The 21,930-nt window shown below is 38.6% G+C and overlaps 1 protein-coding gene across 1 annotated transcript in view; it reads right to left on the bottom strand.

Annotated features, from left to right (window-relative positions):
• The window catches only part of FREM1 (FRAS1 related extracellular matrix 1), a 56,557-nt gene that overhangs the window by 25,989 nt on the left and 8,638 nt on the right, over positions 1 to 21,930 (bottom strand). The window contains exons 6-21 of the mRNA XM_066569418.1: positions 21,172 to 21,280; positions 19,235 to 19,366; positions 17,317 to 17,661; positions 16,512 to 16,654; positions 15,752 to 15,948; positions 14,513 to 14,603; positions 13,328 to 13,495; positions 12,559 to 12,767; positions 11,686 to 11,779; positions 11,048 to 11,300; positions 9,132 to 9,329; positions 7,743 to 7,928; positions 6,551 to 6,747; positions 5,550 to 5,778; positions 3,815 to 3,959; positions 1,334 to 1,475 (exon numbers count right to left, since the gene is read on the bottom strand). Of these exons, the coding sequence (XP_066425515.1) occupies positions 1,334 to 1,475; positions 3,815 to 3,959; positions 5,550 to 5,778; positions 6,551 to 6,747; positions 7,743 to 7,928; positions 9,132 to 9,329; positions 11,048 to 11,300; positions 11,686 to 11,779; positions 12,559 to 12,767; positions 13,328 to 13,495; positions 14,513 to 14,603; positions 15,752 to 15,948; positions 16,512 to 16,654; positions 17,317 to 17,661; positions 19,235 to 19,366; positions 21,172 to 21,280 (2,838 nt within the window). The remainder of the gene's footprint in view (positions 1 to 1,333; positions 1,476 to 3,814; positions 3,960 to 5,549; positions 5,779 to 6,550; positions 6,748 to 7,742; positions 7,929 to 9,131; positions 9,330 to 11,047; positions 11,301 to 11,685; positions 11,780 to 12,558; positions 12,768 to 13,327; positions 13,496 to 14,512; positions 14,604 to 15,751; positions 15,949 to 16,511; positions 16,655 to 17,316; positions 17,662 to 19,234; positions 19,367 to 21,171; positions 21,281 to 21,930) is intronic.

Raw genomic sequence — 21,930 nt, 5'->3', positions numbered from 1 at the left:
AACATAAGCATCCTTCATTAACTGATAATCACCCATGCATCCTTCTCAGTTAATTGTGTTTCTTTGTAGTTATATAGGCTGTTAGTGGCAGCTACTTGGCTTTCCTTCTATAGGCTTTTTGCTCATAGTATGTTTTGAAGGGCAGCAAAAAACTGGAGTTTTTTTCCAGTAGATATAAGGCTGGAGAAGATACAATGATCATTAATAATATAGAGTTAAATGGAGTTTAGCCACTTTTACTCTAGGAAATCATTTTATGCACACTTCTCAGTCAGACACCAAGATGAAAATTAAATAGTTCCTGACCCAGCTTATGTTTTCTATTTCTTAATTTCACAAATCTGCTCTTGATCCTATCTGAAATCATAGCTAAAACAGCATGAGAAATAGCTTCAGGGAGTGTGGAAGTTTTAAGCCCCAGAGGTCCTCAGCTGCAAAAAGAAAAATCCCAAAAAACCAACCAACCAACCAACAAAACAAACAAACAAACAAACAAACAAAAAAAACAAAACAAAAAACCCAAAAAACAAAACCAAAAAAAAAAAAAAAAAAAACAAAAAACCCCGACTTACACCATAAAATTCTGTGCCTTTCTGAAGATAGCCTAGTATCCTAAATTGAACTGATCCATGAAGGTCAAGTCTCATGTGATCCACAGACTGATGTTGAGATCCACATATTGACGTTGAGACCCAGCATCAAAATGCTTTCCAAGTTCACAAGATTTAGAAACAGAATTTTATTTCTATCACATATGCACACTATTTAAAAGAGGCATTTTTTTCAATCTTTGTTCCTTTTTCTTATTTTAGGTCAACAGATGATCATCTTACCTTCCATTTCTAATCTTAATTTTTGTGATTTCTCTTGACACATCCTTTCTATCATCTTCCATTTCCCTTCTTTCCCCGTGTGCTTTTCTTCTAGTTGATGGGGTATTACTCACTCTTTAACATGGAACTCCTTCCATGCTTTCTAAACCCTGAAGTAACTGAAGTAAGAGTTGGTTTTTTTAACCAGAGACTTTCCCCCACTCCCCCCAGCTTGATTTTCCCCCTTTGTGGAATTATTATCCCAGAATCTCTCTCAATTTTCACCTCAGATGGTCTGCCATGTTTTTTACCTTCCATCTTCTCCTGTTCAGGATCTGGGTTTTAATGCCAAAGCCTCTGGGACAGCATCATTGTTGTTGCCCCTTCAACAATTAAACTGGCCAAGCTGTCTACTTCAGAATATGACAGGCATTTGGGAGAAAAGGAAAATTAACTTCATTTTGCCCTAAAAAGAGAGAGTTCTTTGCATGCCTGCTTTTTGTTGAAGTACAAAGACTAACCTTGAGCTGAAGCTGACCATTTTCTGGAAGTCTTTCAAATAAGTAGTAAATTCTCTCCCTGGGGGTATCTTTATCTTCTGCTGACAGAACAGCGCTAGAAATTATATGAGTTTCACCTATGTTCACCTCTATATCGTTCTTCCTGAAAAAATTAAAAGTCATGTATTGATGCAATAAAGGAACCTTTTCAACATGTAATTTCTCTGCCAGAAATATGGATTAACCAAATGCTGAGAGAAATGACAATTTCAGAGAAAATAGAAGAAGGGTGCCTATTTCAGTTCAAAAGAGTAAAAAAAGCAAGCAGTGCAGACAAGCTTCTCCTTGCAATGGTAAGAAACAACAAAGATACCTAAAACACTGATTTAACATATCTCTTATTCCTCTGTACTCTATTCTGCTCACCTTCATACAATTTATAGGAATAAGACTATGTAAACCAGTAGATTGCATTATTACTGCCAATATAGAGCACAGCAATAGTGGCTCTAATGGACTGGTTGCTTATTTAGGAAATGACTGTCTTTCAAACAACTAGTCTTCAAGGCTCACCTTTATCTGTAGGAGACACAACCATATCTAACTGGTTTCTTCTCTGTACTCCTTCTAGCACCCACATCTCATTTTGGGAAGAAGCTCTCAAGAGGAATGTGTGAAGGCTTTACATTCCCCAAGGGTACTCTCTGCTACAGGATGCAATCCAAGAGGTGACAGATTGAGGTTTTGGCAATCACTCTGAATAGGAGGCATTGTTTGCCAGCCAAAAATATCCCATCACAGGTTCTTCAGTCTGTTGACCATAACTAATGGAGATGAGAGCTGAAAATCCCTGGGGTGGACAGTGCCCGAAGATCAAAAGGTTAAGGAAAGCTTTCAAGTACTGCCCAATATTCAGCTCTAAAACTGCACTAGTATAAGGAACTCTGTACCCTATAGTGAACATGTAGTGATTTAATGTGGCAGCTAAATCACCTCAGTGTCAAACTGAACATTTTCTTAAAGCACTACTGCTTAAATACTGGCCACACATCTCATCTAAGTGGAGGGGTAACAGCTATTCCTTTTTATAAAGGAATAGCTATTTTGGGAGTAAATTTTTCAATCTGTGAAATTGTTCACCACAGGAATGGCAAGTGGTAAGACCTAATATTGCCAGACAAGGAAGCAACAGTTTCTGGATCTAGCTGGGCAAAGCTAAAAACACTTGACTTCTTGAACTTCATCATCTTCTTTCACTGAGAGGGGGTGGAAAATGGCCTATCAACAAGCTATAGCATGTGAGGACCAAATAGGTAATTATCAATAATTATCTGTATATGATATATGCATACATAAATTATACTCTTTATTCTAACTGAAAATTCTCAAATGTTAGCATTATGTGGTCATTGAAAATCTTTTAACTAAGAAACTGACATTTGTTATTGCAGGAAGCTCTACCTGGTAAAAAATTAATAATCACTCTGATCTGAAAGTAGGCCAAATACCCTGACGGATCAGAAACTCGCTCCTTAGTGGCAGTTGTGAGTCTGAAATGCAAACTTTAGAGTTTCAGAGCTATTCCCACAAAACCTTTGGACCCTTAGCTTCCTGTTTGTCAGTCTGGGGCTGGAAAACAGTCACAAGTATGGAGGTCCTGATGCTCTGTGACAGCTGGAGAACCCAAGGGATATGGAGGTCCTGATGCTCTGTCTGTCATCAGTTGGAGAACCCAAGGGATAAACTCCTTTTTAAAATGCCCAGGAGGTTTGACTCTCTTGCAGCCAGCTGCCTATCTATAAGTGGTCTGTCAGGTAATTTCTTATCATGTCTAATTCATTTATGACTCCTAGCTTTGAAGTGTAAGGGAAGTTAGTGTGTACTTTTGCAGCAGTTGAATTATGGCAGAGAAAAGTTTTAGAATATAAAAGAAGAGAATTATAATCGGTAAGCCCTTCTCCTGCTTCAGCCTTGTGGATCCTCCCATTCCAAAATCCAGAGCTGCTTTCAGAGGGGTATTTTAGGCAGGTCTTTGTCTTAGGGAAGAGAAAAGCAGTATCATGGTGGTCAGTGTTCAGCAGAGGTACAACAGCTGGCAAACACCTTGAAGAAACTTATGAAAGAAACAACCAAAATTTTTCCCCCCACACTTTTATTTTTCCTCTATTTGTTTAATGTAGAGCAACACTAAGCAACACTAAAGCTCTCTTCTCAGTAAAAATTTTTGTGTTAAACGGGCTGATAGAAAGAGACCTATATAGAAACATTTTTATTGACATTATTCTGTTGCTTGTTATGGCTCCCTCTTTGCATCAGACATCAGATATTGTTTAATGGTAAACATGCTGGGATGGAAAAAATCCAACTGGTGGTTGGATTTGATTATCTTAAAGGCCTTTTCCAACCTTAACAATGGCATGATTCTATGATTTGGTGTTTTCTTCTCTTTTCCATCATTTTGTCTAAACATCCCACTGTCAGGAACAGAAACATGTGACTTACTTGCTCAGCACTGGTTTCTCATCATTAACTGGAATGATGTTTACTGAAATGGTTCTGAGGACTTTATGTTTTCCATCTGATAGCTGAATTTTAAAACTGTCAGTGAGATTTTCAGAGTTGTCATGCATGTACATCAGCTTCATTCCTATGTGAGGCAGGAAGGGGGGAAAATAAGAGAAAAAGAGAGGGAGAGGGACAATGGGTGAAATAAATGGAAATAACAACTTAATCTGACTCCTGCAAAACCCCTCTCATAATTTCACTCTGCTTCAATCACCTTTCTTCCATCTCCTCTACCCATATGCTAGGGTAACAACAAACTTGCCTTAGCTATCAGAAGATGAGTTTGATGAACCATTGCTGATCAGTGATCTAGCAACATACAATTGACTCAAGGTCACCAGCCTGACCTAAGTAAGGAGTGACTGTCCAAAAAAGGAGTCTCTGTCAATCTGAAAAAGGTACATTTCTTCTCCTCTCCTTATTCCAAATCACTTTGATGGGAACTATAGAGAGGATGAAACTGTCAGGCAACACTTTCCTGTGCTTTAAATAATCCTCAGGGAACTTTGAAGAAGCCTTTGGAAGGACAGCTGGCTTTGTATCTATGACCATGGACAATCAGATGTTCTAGGCTAAAGTTGCCTCAATCACCATTGTGGATACCAGGCAAAAGCCAAAAAAGAAAGTCAAAACCAAGACTTGGGAAGGCAGAAGAATTTGGAGTGGACCCCTGATATTTCTGGAGGTTCGTATTAGACAGGCAGAGACAAAAAATCTTTCCTCTGTTTTTGAGGGCTGAACTGAAATTTGAGTAACAGTATTGAATTCATGCTCCTCTTTATAGTGATAGATTCCATGTTTTACTAAATAGCCACAGTCAGGAGGGATCCACCATATTCCTTACACTGTTAAATACACTTTTTCATTACATGTACTTGAAACAGATTTGCTGCTTTAAAGCAGGCTGACTGCTCGTGACTGACTGCTGTGGAGTCCCAATTTGTATGTTTATTGCTAGACATATGGTATATATATAGCCTTTCAATGTCTAAAGAAGGTTTATAGGAGAGATAGAGAGACTTATTACCAATGCCTGTAGTGACCTAACAAGGGGCAGGAGTAGGTTTAGGTTGGACATAAGGACAAAATGTTCTACAGTGAGAGTAGTGAGACACTGGAACAGTTTGTCCAGAGAGGTTGTGGAACAATGGAAGTGTTCAAGGTCAGGTTGAATGTGGCTTTAGGCAACTTGGTCCAGTGCAATTTGTGCCTGCCCATGGCAGGGGAGGTGGACTAGTTGACCCCTAAAGGTCCCTGGCAACCTAAAATGTTTTACAATTCTGTGATCATTTGAAGAAACATCATGATCAGTTAATGTGTTTTTAAATCAATCTTGCTGTCTCTCTATTCTAGATACTGTAAAACTTTTACAAATCTATTTGATGATGTTAAATTATGTTACATTATTCCTTTTATTTCTTTTCAGAATAGATGATTTTCCTACTCATATTACTATCCTTTTCGATACAGAGGTCTCTCAGGATGATTTTATAGACAGTTCCTAAAATCAATAGATCAGGATAGCATTAAATATGGACAACTTCCATTCCTAAACATTGTCTTGAAAATAAACATAAGGCAAGCGAATAAATAAATGATGAAGATTTCTTTGGTGTGCCACTTGCCTCATCAAAATAATGAAAGACCATTGTAAGAAGAATGCTGCACCTACCATTCCTCAGTAGTTCCATGGAAAAGTCATGAACAAGCAACCCATGGCTGTGGTGGTCATGGTTAATTAACTCTTTGTAGTGCAGAACATCAGTGCCATGAACACCATTAATAAGGAACCCGTAGGAGGGCATCTGCACAACCCCAAATACCAGAGGGTCTTGAGGCACATCCAGATCAACTGCATTGATAACAGACAGATCCAGCTCTTTCATCTCCCCTTCTTGAACCTGAATGTGAGAGAAAAAGTATCCAATTATTTTACATAAAAAGAAATCATAGAACTCTAGTGTGGTTTCATGAGTATTTTTGTGTACAAGTGTATCTCTTGATTCATCCACCCTTACCAAGTAGATTTTTAACCAGCCACTGATTTCAACCAGTTTAAGAGACAGAGAAAGTGGTTACAGTGATGAAGAGAGAAGTTTCAATAAGGAGATCGTTTTGTCCCAGATTAATAGAAAATGCGTTAAATCAGTGCCAAATCTAGTGCTCAGAAATGCACAAAGGGGAAAGCCTTTTAATATATAAAGGTATCTAAAAATGTGGATGCATATAGATTTATACATCCACTTTTTACTTTTCAGTAAGTTTACACTCTGTTCATGGAATTATTTATATTAATGACAGTCTACAGAGAGGGGAGAAGCAATGCCAGAAATATTTAAAAATACTCTATTAAAAATGTGAAAGCTCTTAGGAATGCAGAAGGAGATGAAAGATCTTCACTGCTTTCTAGATCACATATTTGTTTAAAGATTTGATCACTTCTTTTTACTTAAGTGCAAATTTCCAAGACCTATGCACTGCTCCTATCCCACTGAAGTTCTGTCTTATAGGTTTACATGGGATTTCACTGGGCTGGTTCTTGAAGTAGGCTGAACAACAAAAAGTAAGGGAAATATGCAGAGAAACAGGTATAAGGACAATGTTCTTATTTATATTAAAGAGTGGTTTCTGGTTAAAGTAGTTCTATGACAGGCATTTTGCTTATTTCCTTACAGTAATATTCCTGACTATGAATTCTGGAACTTCATCATTGGTTGGGCTGATTAGCACAAAAAATGGAGTCTCTGCTGAGCGATGTAGCCCATCAGTGACATAAAGTACAAATTTGTCTTCTGTTGGTTCCATTCGCACGTGCCTGGCTTGAACATAGTTTATATTCATGGCTTTCAGGTGCTTCAGCTGAAATGAACCTACAGATTTTAAAAAGAAAATGAGTTAGCACAATACTTTCATGTCTCCTAGTCTTATCCATCATCAAAAAAATTGAAACTATGTCTTTTTTCAAAGAATAAATAACTTGAATTTTTTAAGTTCTTTGTCATTTTTTGACGGTGAGAGTTACATTGCACATGTTACTGCAGGAAACAAGCTCTTTCCCCCCCAAAAATGCATAATTTTGCTTCAGGTGGGATTCTGAAGCTTCTCACTTTTCAGTTCAGACTGCAAAACTGAGCCCACATACAACCAACTCAAATAATAGGTAGGAAAATGTCTGAGGTCCAAGATTCCTTGATAGTGCTAGGTTAATCGCTGGATTTGATGCTTTTTCCAAGCTAAATGATTCTATGATTATATTATTCTAATTACATTTTGACTGACAGACCACAAAAAGGAGAACTTAAAGACTCAGTGATTACACGTTTCCAGCTGCAGATGCCTGGTAAAAGCTGATAGCATTAAAAATCCTGTCACAATGTGTTCTGCTGAGGGTGAAACTGCCTTTCACAGTTTGAAAGTGGACAAGGGAAGTTGTCATCTAAGTCAAACACCACCTCTATCACTTCTGCAACTTTGCTTGGAAACAAATGTGGGATCCAGGCTACTGCATTTAATTGGCAGAGGTGTAGGTGAAGGGACACTGGAGTCTTTCATGGGGGACTGAAGAGAAAGGCAGGGAGAGCAGATTTGCATCTCGTGTCGTGACTTCTAAGAGATCTCAGCTGGATGCATAATACAAGTGTTACCTTGTTTGCTTCAAGGGCCGATTCTTCACATTTGCATTGCTTTAGTCTCCCTTTGAACTCCTTCACAAAGTCCCACTGCTCTTCATTTGTCAGCACCTGCATTCCTCATAAGTCTGTATGAATGCCCACACCTGCATCTGCGCCACCAGCGCCCACTGCAGAGCTTTCCACAAGCCCTCCAGATCTAATCTGCTTGATTATCCTAAATTGTTAAGACTTACCTATGCTTATTCCAATGTTGCTCTTCTCAAACCCAGGAGAAGGCAGTATGTTTTCAATGTAACCAAACTGGGGAGGAGAAACCAGCACAAACTCTAAGTCATCTGCAGTGGTGTCAGGGTCAGTGGCAAACAAATGTTTGGTAGTAAGGGCTGCTGAGGAGCCCTCCTCCACCACAAAGCTTGCACCTGTGCACAAAAAACATGTTAAGCATTATTGGTCATGAGCTGATTTTACTGTTGTTTTTAATAAGAATGGAAATAATAACAAAGGGAGGAAATACAACAAATACTGAATTACTGAGGGGTTTTGTTTTAATGTTTTCTTCTCTGCTTTCACTGACATCTCTGGTTTTGCCATCACAGAAGTAGAGAAGAAGAGGATCATGAAATTTTTTTACTGGTTAAGTTATTAGCTAAGGTTTATGTACTGCTCAAGAACAGTTGTTACCTCTGTTTGTCAGAGCATTAATTACATGAGTGCTGTTAAGAATTACTCGTAATGAACAATTTTTCATGCATCACTGCTTAATTTCCCTGCTGGGACAATGCTTCATTTCCAGAACATTACTTGGGTGAGCGCCTGCAAATTACAAAACTACTCATACATATGCTTAAATAGTCTCTGAGATACATAACATATACCTGATATTTACAAACAAATGACATTGAAAGACACAAGCATATAGAAAACATACTTTTAATATGTACACCACAGACAACACTAAAAAGCCCAGGAAATTGATGGAAATTTCACATAATGGGCTGCAGTTGGACTAGATGTACATTATGAACTCTATTTCCATTTTAACTGAATTTCTTAGATTCTGAAGAGTAGTTGAGAAAATGTGGCTTCATATCTATTAATGTATAACTTTTGTCTTTATTTGCTAGAATAATTAAATATAATGATTCTGTCCCAAATTTCTGTTTTATGTTCTACACACAAAGGTAAATAAATATCTCTATTTATGGTTATTTATGGTTATACTTTTGCCCTGTATAAACCTGATTCTTGTTGAGCCATGAATTCAGTTCAGGGACAAGATATAGATCACTTTTACCTAGACATAGCTTACATATGCAGGAATTAGCATGTAGACATGGTGGGGAGCAGATCTGAGTGCTCTTATCTCTAATTGCATGCTTTAAACATGCAGCTGAAGAGCAGCCAGATCATACTTGCACTGGCAGCTGGATTGGGTGTTTGCACTGTACAAGGAAATGAAAATAAAATTGACAAAAATTCTGATACAAAACTTTTGTATGCTGATCTCAACTAACTATTTCTAATGCTAAAAATCAAATAACAAAAAAAGCCACCCTGAGTCTTTAGCCATTACAGCACTGGGTAGCCCCCTTTGTACTGCTATATTGAGAGGAAGCTTTCACCGGTTACAATTGATGGAGGCTGGTTGTCCACTGGAAGCACAGTGATGTTAAGGTCATAGACAGGAAAGGGATCATCACGTGAAACTGGAGGGGAAGGAAGTCCATCATAACAGCAGTCTTCCACATCTGAGCCAGCCTCGCCATCAGAGACAATCAAGGTTAGGATCTCAATGCAAGGAGTCAGGCCAATCTCACCACCTGGGAAAAAATATTTAGAAGAAATTATTTACCAAAACTTCCTGAAGACTAATTTTTATCCTGCAAGGACAGTCTTCAATATCAAGTCAAAAGAAAAAGAAAGCAGCAGCAAAATTACTGGAATTCTTAATTCTGATTGGTGGGGTGCTGCTTGGTTAGAGATTTGGTTTGTTGTTAATAATTAATTTTAACCAGCTCACTTCTATGATATAAAAAGAGGGTGTAGAAAAGAGTCTTAGTATTGTTATAGTAATAATAATGTTATAATTCTAATGTTATGATATTATGTTATATTGTAATAACATGGCTAATAGTCCTCAAGATTCTGTTCTTTGTGCACTAATGTATGTACAAAATTTATATTGTGTGGGAAAATTGTTTTTTCTGCACTTCTTCTCAAGGAATGTAGGAAAATCTTTCTTTTATATATGTTTTCCTCTATGAGAAATGGTAATATCCATGCTCTTTCAAAAGAAAAAATTTAATACAGCAAGTAATGCGTGTATTCCTATGTGCTTCTTATCCTTACAAAATAGACTATAACAAGGGCTGTACTTTATTGCTGTACTTTATTACTGTACTGTATATTATGCCTATATGCAATCACATTTAAAGTGTGCACTGGTACAGCACTGGGGAACTGCCACCCCCTGCAAGAAGCATCTGTGGGCTCAGAGCATTCCAGCTGTCAGCACTTCTGGCAGCCTGTGTCTTGCATTGCTGCAAGATATCATTAATAAGCAGCCTGCAAAGGAAAGTGACTCCCAGACTTCTCTTGTGATACCTGCTGACAGCACATTTAATGTTAGAAATTTGGAAATGAAAACCACAAACACTACACCCTTGGTAGTACAACTTCATTGCCTCTGCAAAATATTGTCATTAAAATACAGTATGTGATGTCTTTAGAATGCAGAAGAAAAGTTTGTTGTTGGTGGCCACAATTAAGTACTTCCTTTTCAAATACCAGCTGCTCATTTTAGATAGTGCCAAGCTTGAAAATACCACATCTATTCTCTATGCTAACACAGAATTACAGAATAATTAAAGAGAAAACCAGAATGTTTCAGGGGAAAAAAACCAAAGCTGCTATTCAGAGATGTAGAAAGGATAAATCAATCCAAATGAAAGGATAAATTTAAGTAAGAAAGGGAGTTTACCAGCCCTTGATTTCTGCCAGTAATTTTTTTTAAAAAAAAGGTACTAACAATAAAACCACAAAAAAAGCATTTTAAACATTTTTTTGTCTTTAAGAAAGTCAGAACTTTCTTTATCTTGTGGTATGGAAAGACTATGAGCTGTCCAAAGTAGATAGCCTTCTAGATTGGAGAGGCAAGGAAGAAGTAAAAATGTGGGGTTTTACTGCCATAAAATATATCAAAATACTGTCGTTTGTACTCAATGATAATTTTGTCAAAAAAGCCCAAGATATTTTGTCAGGAACAGTGAAAGTGTTCCTCCTGGATTGTGGTCTTTCATATACTTGTTCGAATATAATTTTCAGTTCAAGCAGGGATCTGGAGAACATATTAAAACATTTGGTAGTTGTCTACCAGACAGGTCTTTTTTAAAGCCAGTTTATTTTTTTCCCTCGTCACAACGCATGGTTTCTGAGTTCCTACTGGAATTCTGCAAAGGCGTGGATTAAGGTTAAGATATTTTTTTACTAATACTTGTCTGACCACCTTTCATTCTAATGGTGTCCTTAGCTCACTTACTGGTGTGCTTGTATGTGACTAAGCCAGCGATGACATCAGCCTGGGAGAAACGATCCACGGCAGTGCCAGCTCTGCTCACTACCCCATGGTGGGGCTGGCGGGCCAGCATGAACACCAGCTCCATGTCATCGCTGTCCACATCTGTGGCATAAATGTACTCCGAGGAGAGGACTACTTCTTCACCCTCCAGGCAGTGGAGCATGGGAACAAGGCCTGTTTGCATAACAGGTAGCTCATCATTCACAGGCAACACCTAATCAGAAAAATAATTTAAATTTTCTTGCCGTTGATTTCAGTGGAAGCCAGTTGTTTCAGTACACTGCTTTGCAGCTCAAACTAACAGTTTGATGCCACTGTAAGATTACACTGAGCTTTCTCTATAAGCAAAAAGAAACCAGCTGAATTAAGAATAAAAGACATAAGTAAACCAAACTAGATAATTATAGTTTAAGTACAAAGTGCAAGTCAAAGCTCCTCTTAATTTTGCCACATGAACTTGAAAACTACTGTTGAAATGGAAGCCTAACATATCCATTATCTTCCAGTTTCCAAGGTAATGCAAGGACTTTCAAAGGTCAAGCTTTGAACCATTTGCCTCCACACAGACAATTGCTCTCAGAAACACGCAACACACTGACCTTGACCTGCAGGATGAACTCTACAAAATGGATGCCATCTGAGGCTACAAAGAAAATTTCATCAGTGAGAGTCTCAGAGCTGTCATGATGATATCTGTGGAAAAAAGATTACAGAGCTACACAGATTTTTCACAGATAAAAAGAATCCATGCTTTCTGGTCATGCCTTACAATGTGTATCCCTCCCTGTGTAAGGGTGTACGCCTAACCCTGCTGATTCTGAATCAGAGTTTCTCCAAAGGGTTTTTGGGGTCTGTTACAAGAAGAAAACTCCCAAAGTAAACCATTCATCAGTCAGGAAAAAGACTTCCCTAAGGATTTGCCATCTATGTCCTGGCTGCTTGTGAGGTGTTTAGTAAAACATGTATTTCAGGACTGTGGTGAGTGCCTACTTTCTAAGTGATGGAAATAGAGCTAGGAAGCTCTAACTCTGCATGCATGTGTCATGTCTTCTTCTTGCCACAAATAAAGAAGCAAAATTATCTTCTCTACATTAATTAATGTTTAAAAAAGTTTTCTTGTAAACAAACCGAGCTTAATAAACACACAACTTTCTTAAAAGAAAAAAGCTGGCACCAGTGTCTTCTTCACAGGAACTTCATGGCTGAATACAGAATTTGTCTCCTCACCTGCATGGAGCAGTGCTTTTATAGAGAAATCTATTTACAGCAGACATGCTGACTCCCATTTCCTGGCCACTCAATGCTCATTTCATGGTGACATTGCAATCCCAAGGTTCAGCCAGCAATCTTCTGGAGCAGCTCTGCCATAGCTATGGTGAGCACTACTATGGTGAGCCCTGCTCCACTTCAGGCTGTAGCTCATTCAACTGAGAGCCTCAGCTACCACAAAAGAGAGCCACCACTCCTCTAACCTGACTGCCAGGGTACGCAGGTCCTCACAGGAAAGCCTGTCACCTCCATTCATGGGAATGTTTTTCAGCTCCACTACCCCATGCTGTGGCTGCCTCTGCAGGAGCAGGAAGAGATGCTCTTGTTTCGTGTCTGAATCAGAGATGAGAATGTGTCCCTCTGTAATAGGGGTCGTGCCACCCTCTTGCACTCTCAAATGGGTTGCAAAAACCTGCAGGGAGGAGAAATGCTGAGCTTTCCATACTGCCGCACCTCTAAACACACACCAAACAGGGTTATTCCCATTTGCTGTGCTATAAGGATATGTGACACAATAAAAAAAAAAAATATGCCAAAGGATATCTCTTTTCTGCTGTGTTAGAAAAAGCTAAAGAAATTACCAACAGTGGGCTATAATATGTGCATCCTCATTCTCATCCCATTTCTGGAGGCTTCTGACCTCCTAAGGCAATAAGCAACACAAAATATTGGGAAGCAGTTTTGCTAACCAAGATGCAACATATATGTTTTTGCACAGATATATAGATGCCAAAGGTAGTCCTCTGCTTAACAAGAAAATTGATATTCCACACTCACTAGACTCCACTATAGAAGTACTCACCAGGTACTTCTATCCCAATGCAAGCTGTGTGCAAGACTCTGAAACCCTGATACCAAGGAAAATTCTTTTTTTAACTCAGTAAAATCAGAACGTTTCTCTTCATTTTGTTTCTACCCAAAGTAATTTCCAAGTCCTTCCTTCTCACTTTTCTACCCTACACACTATCCTACCTCTGGGGCTTGATTGTCCACAGGAAGAATTGTAATATTGAAGCAAATCCCATACAAAGTGCCTCCATGCTGATTGCTGACAGAAAAAACAAACTGGACTTGCTGAGGTTCGGGTCCGATGTCCTGCAGGGGTGGCATGTAAGCAACTTTCATATAGTTCACAGCATGCTACAAAAAGAGAAGAAGGGCGCATGTAAGAGGAGATGATGGGGATATTCATAATCCATGACATTAGGGATCTTTATCATCCCCTGTTTAGGTGCTATCCAGCAATCAAAATAAACTTTAGAAATTTTGTACGCTTTAGCTACTAGCCATACTTTGATTAAATGCATCTTTAGATACAAATTAGGTGAGTACACGTTCAAGTACTCAAACTTCTAGCAAAAAAATACAGATATGGTTTAGAAGTGACAGCAGAAGTCATGGCCTAAACTGCTTTATGGATCCATTTCAAAATGCTGGTCCAAGGACCTTTTCTAACTGTGACTTTAAAATAAGCAATTCATAAAAGCTAACATCTCCCATAGCAGCTGAATTTGCCCTCATTAGTATGAATAGTAAGTGCATGCCCTGTGTTTCATGGTGAGGCCAGTGATAGGAACATTAAAATCTTGCATCCAGATTGCCTACCCATATTAGGCATATGGTTTCGGGTCTGTAGGGTCAGAGCTCTCATTATGGTTCTGCAATGATCATTATGCAACTTTAACCATACAGCAGGATATAAAACAGGTCACTTTAGTAATACTTATTTGTCAAACTACAAAAGCATGAAAACTGAATTACAAAATCCTGAGAAAGTCTGTTCCAGCCTGTTCTATCCAGCACTACTGGAGGAGACACTGAGATGAACCAAGAAACAGTTCAAGATCTCATTTCCACATTTTTCATACTTTTTCATTCCTCTTTCATCATATGAAGCCAAATTCAGCCTACCCAAACAACTGTAGCCCCTGCTGGTTTTAGGATATTTGTGTTTACATACTGAAAAACTGAAACATGATAGAAATTTGTTTTAAAATCTGGTACTGGAATAAGAGAGTTTTGAGCTTCTTAAGCAAAGATTGTGATAGTACTGCTCCTCAGTTTTCACCTCTTGTTTTCCTGTCAAATAAAAGCTGTACACTTGTAACTTTTTTAAATTGTTTAGAACTCATTATGGTATCAAGTAGCATAACAAACCTGAGTAAATGACCGCAGTGCAAGAGCAGTAGGATCCTTGACCAGTTTGGGGATGGTGTCCACCATAAACAGCTTCCCAGCATCTGAGTAGCTACACAAAAATATGTATGTCACATCTTGGCTAGCAATACCAAAGAACAAGAAAAATAGCCAAGTATCTCAATCTTGCATTTCAAATTAGCTTCAAACTTCCACCTGCATTGAAAGGAAAAATATTTTCCTTCCTTCCATCCTTGTTATCCATTTTAACATTACCACAGAAAACTGACCAAAAGAGATACTTTTCAGGATGATCATGAAAAATCATCTCATAAACAAGAATTACTGCGAGTGTTTCTCTACACACCCCAGATACTATTTACACCACCCTCAAGTCTAGTCCATCACAGTATTATTATTATTACTTACACACCTGCATTTATCTTGAAGTGGAAAAATTAATTATTTCTAGTTTCATGCATTTTATAAACTCTGAAATTAACTGGTTTCCAGCAACCCAGCTTTCCAACAGCAGTAACCAGCAAACTGGATAACCATGTGGCTATTTGACTGATTAGGAAAATAGCCTTCTCTCCCAGCTACATAATGATCCTTCGCTGCTTGAGGTCAAAATTGAAAGTGTTAATCTTCAGCTTAAACCATGCAATTTCTGGATTTAAACTTTTTATTTAGCAAATTGTTGCTGATGTTCTAATGAGATAACAACACCAGTGCTCTAAACTGCTACTGCGCCCATTCATTCCATACCTCCCTTGCTCCCATAGTGTGTTTTGCCTGTTTTCTGCTCCACATCTTCCTAGTCCACAATCAGGAGTGTCTGGTACATATTTTTGACAAAGCTGCAGCAGACCTCCTGGTCTCAGTTTGGGGCAGGTCAGCCCCATTCTAACTGTTAGAAAAGGTGCTGTGACCTGTGCTTGAGGCTGTACAGAATCCCAAAAGTCAGTGTAAAATTCATATCAAACAAGCAGCGAAGGAAAGTATTTCACAAGGTTTACTCCTTCTTATTTCTTGTTCAACTATGAATTACCTATTTTTTATTACTCTGTGTATTACTCTCTTGCTTCAGGCTCTAGCTTACCCTTAATCATCAGCAGGAGAACTGCATCCAACTATTGTCACCTGCACTTTCAACAGAGGAAGAACTTGAGGCACAAGTATGTTACTGCCACTGAGGCTGCTACTCTTACATGGGTTATTCCCCTGTCCCATCTGAAAGGTTTGTCAGGTTGCACCTACCCATGGGTGCAAGAGAAAAATGGGGAAGTGGTTATGGTGTATGTGAGCTCCCTGTCTTGCTCTTCCACATCTATGAAGTGGAGATGTTTCTTAGTTAGGTGAGAAATCTCAGTCTCCTTAACAACCAGGTGGCGGGTCACTCCTGGAGCTTCTCTGGGCAGCTGGTCATCCACAGGGATAATGTGAACCATCATCACCTGCAATTGGGGAGACAGTAGAATCATCAGCCATTGCTCTCAGTAAGAGAGTGTCCCAAGTAGCTGTTAACCAACAAGCACACAGAATTGGATCACTGGACTGTGAGATACAGGATGTGGCTGTCATGCCATATCATCAACACATGATTAATGGAGGTATTTAACAGTTAAAGGCAAAGCTTTTGAATCTTTGAGGTTTCCCTTTAAATTAAATGCAAAGTTAAATTTAGTATGTTGGGCTTTTGCATTAAAAAAACAGTCTATTCTCAGTTGACTTCAGGATGGTTGTTTAATTTGTTTGTACTGTCCCCAAATACAATTTGTTTTCAACATTTTGTTTTATAGCATAGGAAGAAGTCTTTTTGATGAACTTTAATCAGCCAGGGAGAATTATCCCATTCAAAGCAAGAACAAGAAATAGCCCTAAAGAACACAGGTTTTGGTGATGACTGTCATCAGAAAAAATCTATACCAGTCTTATTTGAAAGCCTGTTGGAACATGTAAGATATCAGCCATTTGAAGAAAAAATTCAGGAGACTGCAAAGATGCTTCCATTCCATACCTGTGGCTCTGAGAGATTTGGAGGGTCATGACTATCACATAGCACAAACTCAAGGGAATCTTCAAATACTTCTCCTCCCAAATGATGATAATAAATCATTCCATTAAACAGATCCCTCTGAAGAAAACTGTTGACAGAATACCCTGTTGAAATGAAAAATTCATCTTCTATTGAACACTCCATGGTTTTAATACTACATTAAAGTTATGCAGTTAGTTGTCCAAGTAACTGGAGAAGTATAATGTCCTCTTTTTCACCCTAACTGGAGCAAGTCCTTCAAAATGTTCTCCCATTGTCTTCTACATTTTCTGAAGATCACCATCACGTTCTTTTCTGTGTCACTTAAAGACCATTCAAAAATGAAGCAAACAGGGCAAAAGCCCTGTTCAAAAGTCAGAAGAGAATTTGCAGGACTAGCAGCCTCTACAGCCTAGCACAGAAATTTCTGGGTTATTACATGGGAGAAGAGTTTTCTCGTCATTTAGCATAATTAGGATCATATCTTAGCTCTGACTTTGTCACAGATCCTTGCATGTAAACTAACTCACAACAATACTTTTTCCGGAGTAAAGAACTCCAGGAAAATGGACTCAAAATGGAAAAATTACAGGATAAATTGTGTACACAGGGACAGTTATGCTAGTGCAGAGATCAACATTAATTAGTGTTGAGGTTTTAAACTACAATTAAATAAGTCCAAATTTGCCACTATTTGTCCTGAGCCAAAATAAGGTGTCTGACTGTAACATTTACTGTATTTTTAAAAGGAGGGGACAAAGAAAAATTCGTGGATATGCTTCATTACCTAGCAAGTTTGGTCCTGGTTTCTTCAAGACTTCTCCAGCTTGTGGTGGCTTGGTAATATTGAATAGTATGTAGTGATCACTGGAATCCATGTCCGAAGCATGGAGCATGGAGCGCTGAATCAGGATTGTCTGTCCCTCATGAACTTCAATGACCACATTGCTGATCAGAAATGGAGGGCTATCATCTTTAGGGAGGATATTTATTGGAAACTTATGGCGAATACTGTGGGAGCCATCAAAAATTCTAAATACCACAAAGTCCTTAGTAGAATCACTGTCATCATGATGGTAGTAGACAACTCCAGCCTGAATGTCAGAGACAGTGAACATGAATCCTTTCCTTCCTGTTAAAACAGTGGAAGAAAACACATCAAAAATGTGTGGTTCAGCCCAGAAAAGTATCTTTCCACTAATATGAAGATTATTGAGGGAGAGAGATGAACAGCATGTTGCTAACTAGAAAAATCAAATGCAACCTCACCTATCAAAAAAAAGGTTGTAGGAGTTGGAATATCTAATAAGAATGCAAAATTTGTAACTGTGACAGCAGAGAAAATCCTCCAAATGTCACTAAAGGTATGTGGAGATATCAAGGATTTTTAACTGTGATTTTTTCCACTTTAATTTTAACCTCTACTTTCTTATCAGAGCATTTTACAGGCATTTTAACCATCGAAGAATATATCAAAATATATATATTTATAATTAAAGATAAGGATTTCATTTCAAGTAAAATATAATGATGTAGGGATTTTGGTATGTTGAGGTTGCGGTCTGTAATAAGACAGTTTCATACCTCTGCTTCACTAGAAATGTTATGCATACAGACAAATATTCAGGCAAGCTAAAGGATTCATGAACTGCAAGCTGGCACTAAAAGGTATGATCTCCCCAGGGCCACCAAGAAAAGAAGCCAGGCATTCCTCTAAGGTTTTACAAAAAAAAAGACAATTTCCAGAATATGTGGTGATGTTTTCCTTGGCATGAGGAGAGACAAAAGAGAATAAGGCACAGTCACTGGAGATAAAATACCCACCTCTGGCTGGTGCATGGTAGCCTGAGAAACCCTCAAACTCAGTATGCACAGGCAGGATTACCACCAGGAAATGGGCCCTGACTGGCTGCACAGCGTCCCTAACACTGTCTCTGGGGAGAGACAGCACTGCTAGCACTGCTACAACCCACCTAGCACTCTGCCGGCACAGAGTTCCTGTCTGTAGCTTTGCAGGAGGATGATCTTGCAGACACTGGACTACTTGTCCAGAGTTTCCTGGAGTTAACTTTACTTCTGAATAGGTTCTCTATCTGCTATATTCAAAACACCACCTTTCTTTTTCTTTAAATAGCTTCTTTATGTCTTTAGGTTATGCATTTTACATGAACACATGATAGTGGCAACATGTTCCCACCCTGCCAAGAGCAGAGTGATTTCCATTACATAACCTTTTCCCCAAGCACTGTGATGACTGATATGCTGGAGAGTAGAACTAGTGATATTGATAATGCGGAAGGCTAATGAGTTAGAAGTCTAATTTAATTTCAACTTTTTGAAATAAACCTTAAAGCTGCCAGTAACAACTATATCCAAATGCTGTCTGTATTTGCCAACAAAACAAAATCACTTGGCATTCCTTAACATCTGCAAGCAAAAATGTAAGAACTGAAAATGTATTGACTGTGTTTCTCCAAAATCATGTTTCTCAATGAAAGCATAGCTGATTTCTTTAAAATTTTGCCTTTGGAGTGTAAACATACATTAAGAAAATGAAGGTTTAAATACTGAATTTTTTGAACATTCCTGTTTTAATATGCATGCCTAGCGTGGTTGTAGCAGGGGAAGGTGGTCAGCAGAGGGAGCAGAGCTGTTGTTTTATCACAGAGGACATTTTTCCAGTCTCTGCAGTTGAAATTACTTACCTCTGACTGAGAGCTGCCCATGCTGTAAGCCATCAACTGTGACCAAGCGAACATTTTGGATGTCATCATTGTCTACAATTTGGAAGTGCTGCCATGTGATGGGTCGGGATTGCCCCTCTAGGAGGTTGAGCCCTACAAAGAGCAGAGAGTTACGACACTGTCAGCATCTAACATTTCTAAAAGTGTTTCCAACCAGAGGAAAAAACTCAGAATATTTAATTCTATCTGCACATCTATGTGTGAAAGGTGTTCCAGTGGAGATTTAGATATTAGGAAAAATTTCTACACTGAAAGAGTAATTTAGCTTTGCAACAAGCTCCCCAGGGCAGTAGTGGAGTCACCATCACTGGAAGTGTTCAGAAAACAATGGGCATGGTGATATTCAGATGAAGATAATTTTGGAGGTTCTTTTCAACCTTAATACTTCTATAATGCTATGATTCTAAGGCCACCTAAAAGTCTGACAACAGCTTCTGACATACTTGAATTTTTTCATTGTCTTTAAGGAATCTTTTTTAGAGAAATAACCAATTCTGATGTTGCAAAATGCACCTAGTGCAGGTAGCTTCACGTGTAAGTTGCGCATTGTGTCCTGGGGGGAGGGAAACATCTGGAGCCCCAGGCAAAGAACCATCAATGGGCATGGGGTGTGTCTGGTCTAAAAGAGGTCATGGGGTGTGTCTGGTCACCCAGAGACTGCAACAAGAACAAATATCACCACTGGAACAAGTACACACAGACTGTGGGGGTATAAAAGTCAGGGATTCCTGTGTTTGGGGCACCTCCCTGCAGGCACCCAGTTTGAGCTAATTTTGTGCTGCTGCACCACAGTTAAATTACATATAGGAAACCGACAGCAAGGATTCCAATATGGGAAACCCAGACTGAGCCAGTAACAGAAACTTGTCTGTTTGTGTGTGTGTGGTGAGTGTGGAAAGTCAAGCAGGACATCCATTGGGTCTCTGGAGCCACCTGCTGTGGATGGCTTCAGAGCCAGCAGTGCAATGGCTTCAGTCTTGGGTAGGGCAATTGTGGCTCACAGAGAGGGGTATCTGAAAGGTAAGGGAGGAAATTTCATTGACATCTGGTTTCTAATTATCTGATAATCTAATGAGGCACATTTCTGGACATTTGCACTGACAGGAGCATCGCACTTGAAATCTCACAATGTCTGAAACTGGGCATTTAGATTTTTTAGTGAGTCTGCTGTTAAAAACATATGTTGATCTTCCTGACAGAAGACGGTGCTCCTTCTTAATGAGACAGTCATTTCAGGTGAGGTTTCTCTGGAAAACATGAGGCACCTTCTTCTCAGATCCTTTCTTTTTCTACCATAGGAAAACTGCATTTTCCCTGGTGTTAACTTCTAGACGTGGTTGATCTTATATTTTTTCCTTTTGATGATTAAATATCAATGCACTCTAGATGAGAGACTCTGTTTCCTTTCCAGTGCAGGCATTATAAATCTGTTTGAATTAGACTTAACCCTGTAAGGTTTCCAGGCTTTTGATGCTGGTGGTATATCATGCCCTTTTTCCTACTTGTTAATTTTTGCACACTTCCACTTTAAACAACACCAACAAGCCTTGGTCTTTCCTACATGCTACCCCACTCTTCCTATTCCATAGAAGTTACCCTTAATGTTCATACCTTTTTATGTACAGTCCATTCTTCAAGAAAATGTTGTATAAATAAATCACAGTTTTCCTGTAACTATTTTTTCTTTATTTTTCATTCCAGTTAAGACATTAGATCTTTTTCAAGTTGTTTTAACATGTTCCCTCCAAAATGGATATAGGGGAAAATACATTTCTGCTCCTTCAGTTTAATGATCCTTAGACTCCAGGTGTAAATCTGATTTTTAGAGCTTTGACAAATATTTGTGTCAAAATGTTATTGATTCTGAAGCAAAATTAACTTAGCATAAGAGATCTCACCTGTATTCCATGAAACCCGTGGGGCATTTGTATCTGTTGTTCTGATAGAAAGATGCACAGTGATTGGTAAACTCCTTTCAAAGTAGAAGTCATGCACCTCAAACTCCACCTGTTGTGAAAACAGATAAACTGCTTATTGAAAACTGGAAACCAAATGTACTCCAAAACACATATAGTGCATTCTCTTCTGAGAGATCTTACAGGCATCTGATAATATGTTAATAAACAAAACTTGATTTAGCTTCTAAAAAGAGCCATGGAAGTTCTGCACAAAACTGAGCCTTTTTTGCTCTTTGCAGTGAATTCTGTGAAACTTAGTTTGTAGTGTGTGTAATTTTCATTTTATTTGGGTAGTTAAATCACCAATTAATATAGAGCTTTTTTAAACTAGTAGTAATAAAAAGTGAGGGAGACATTTCCTGCTCTTTTAAGATGTGTAGGACCAGAAATAGGTATGACAGAAAATATATGTACTAGTACAGAATCTTTTTTTTTTTTTTTAAATCAAACGCTTGAGTTTTCAGATTCCAGAACTGTCAAATTCTGGAACCTGCAATCAGACAATGCTGAAAGCAGAACAGAGATGAGGCACTTAAGGAACAGATATTTTGGTAGGATGTCTGGTCCTCACTTTAAGGAAACAGGGAAATGGGGTTCCTGTGAGAGCCAAGAAAAGAAAGGTGAGACAAGTCTTGTCAGCATCAATTGCCAGTTACTGTTGCTGTTGCTCTGCTTTCCAGGCAACCATTTCCTCAGCTT

Source organism: Molothrus aeneus, chromosome Z (assembly GCF_037042795.1).
Source record: "Molothrus aeneus isolate 106 chromosome Z, BPBGC_Maene_1.0, whole genome shotgun sequence".
Taxonomy (NCBI): Eukaryota; Metazoa; Chordata; class Aves; order Passeriformes; family Icteridae; genus Molothrus; species Molothrus aeneus.
The sequence above is the reverse complement of the archived record's forward strand: the minus strand, read 5'-3'. Positions and strand labels throughout refer to the sequence as shown.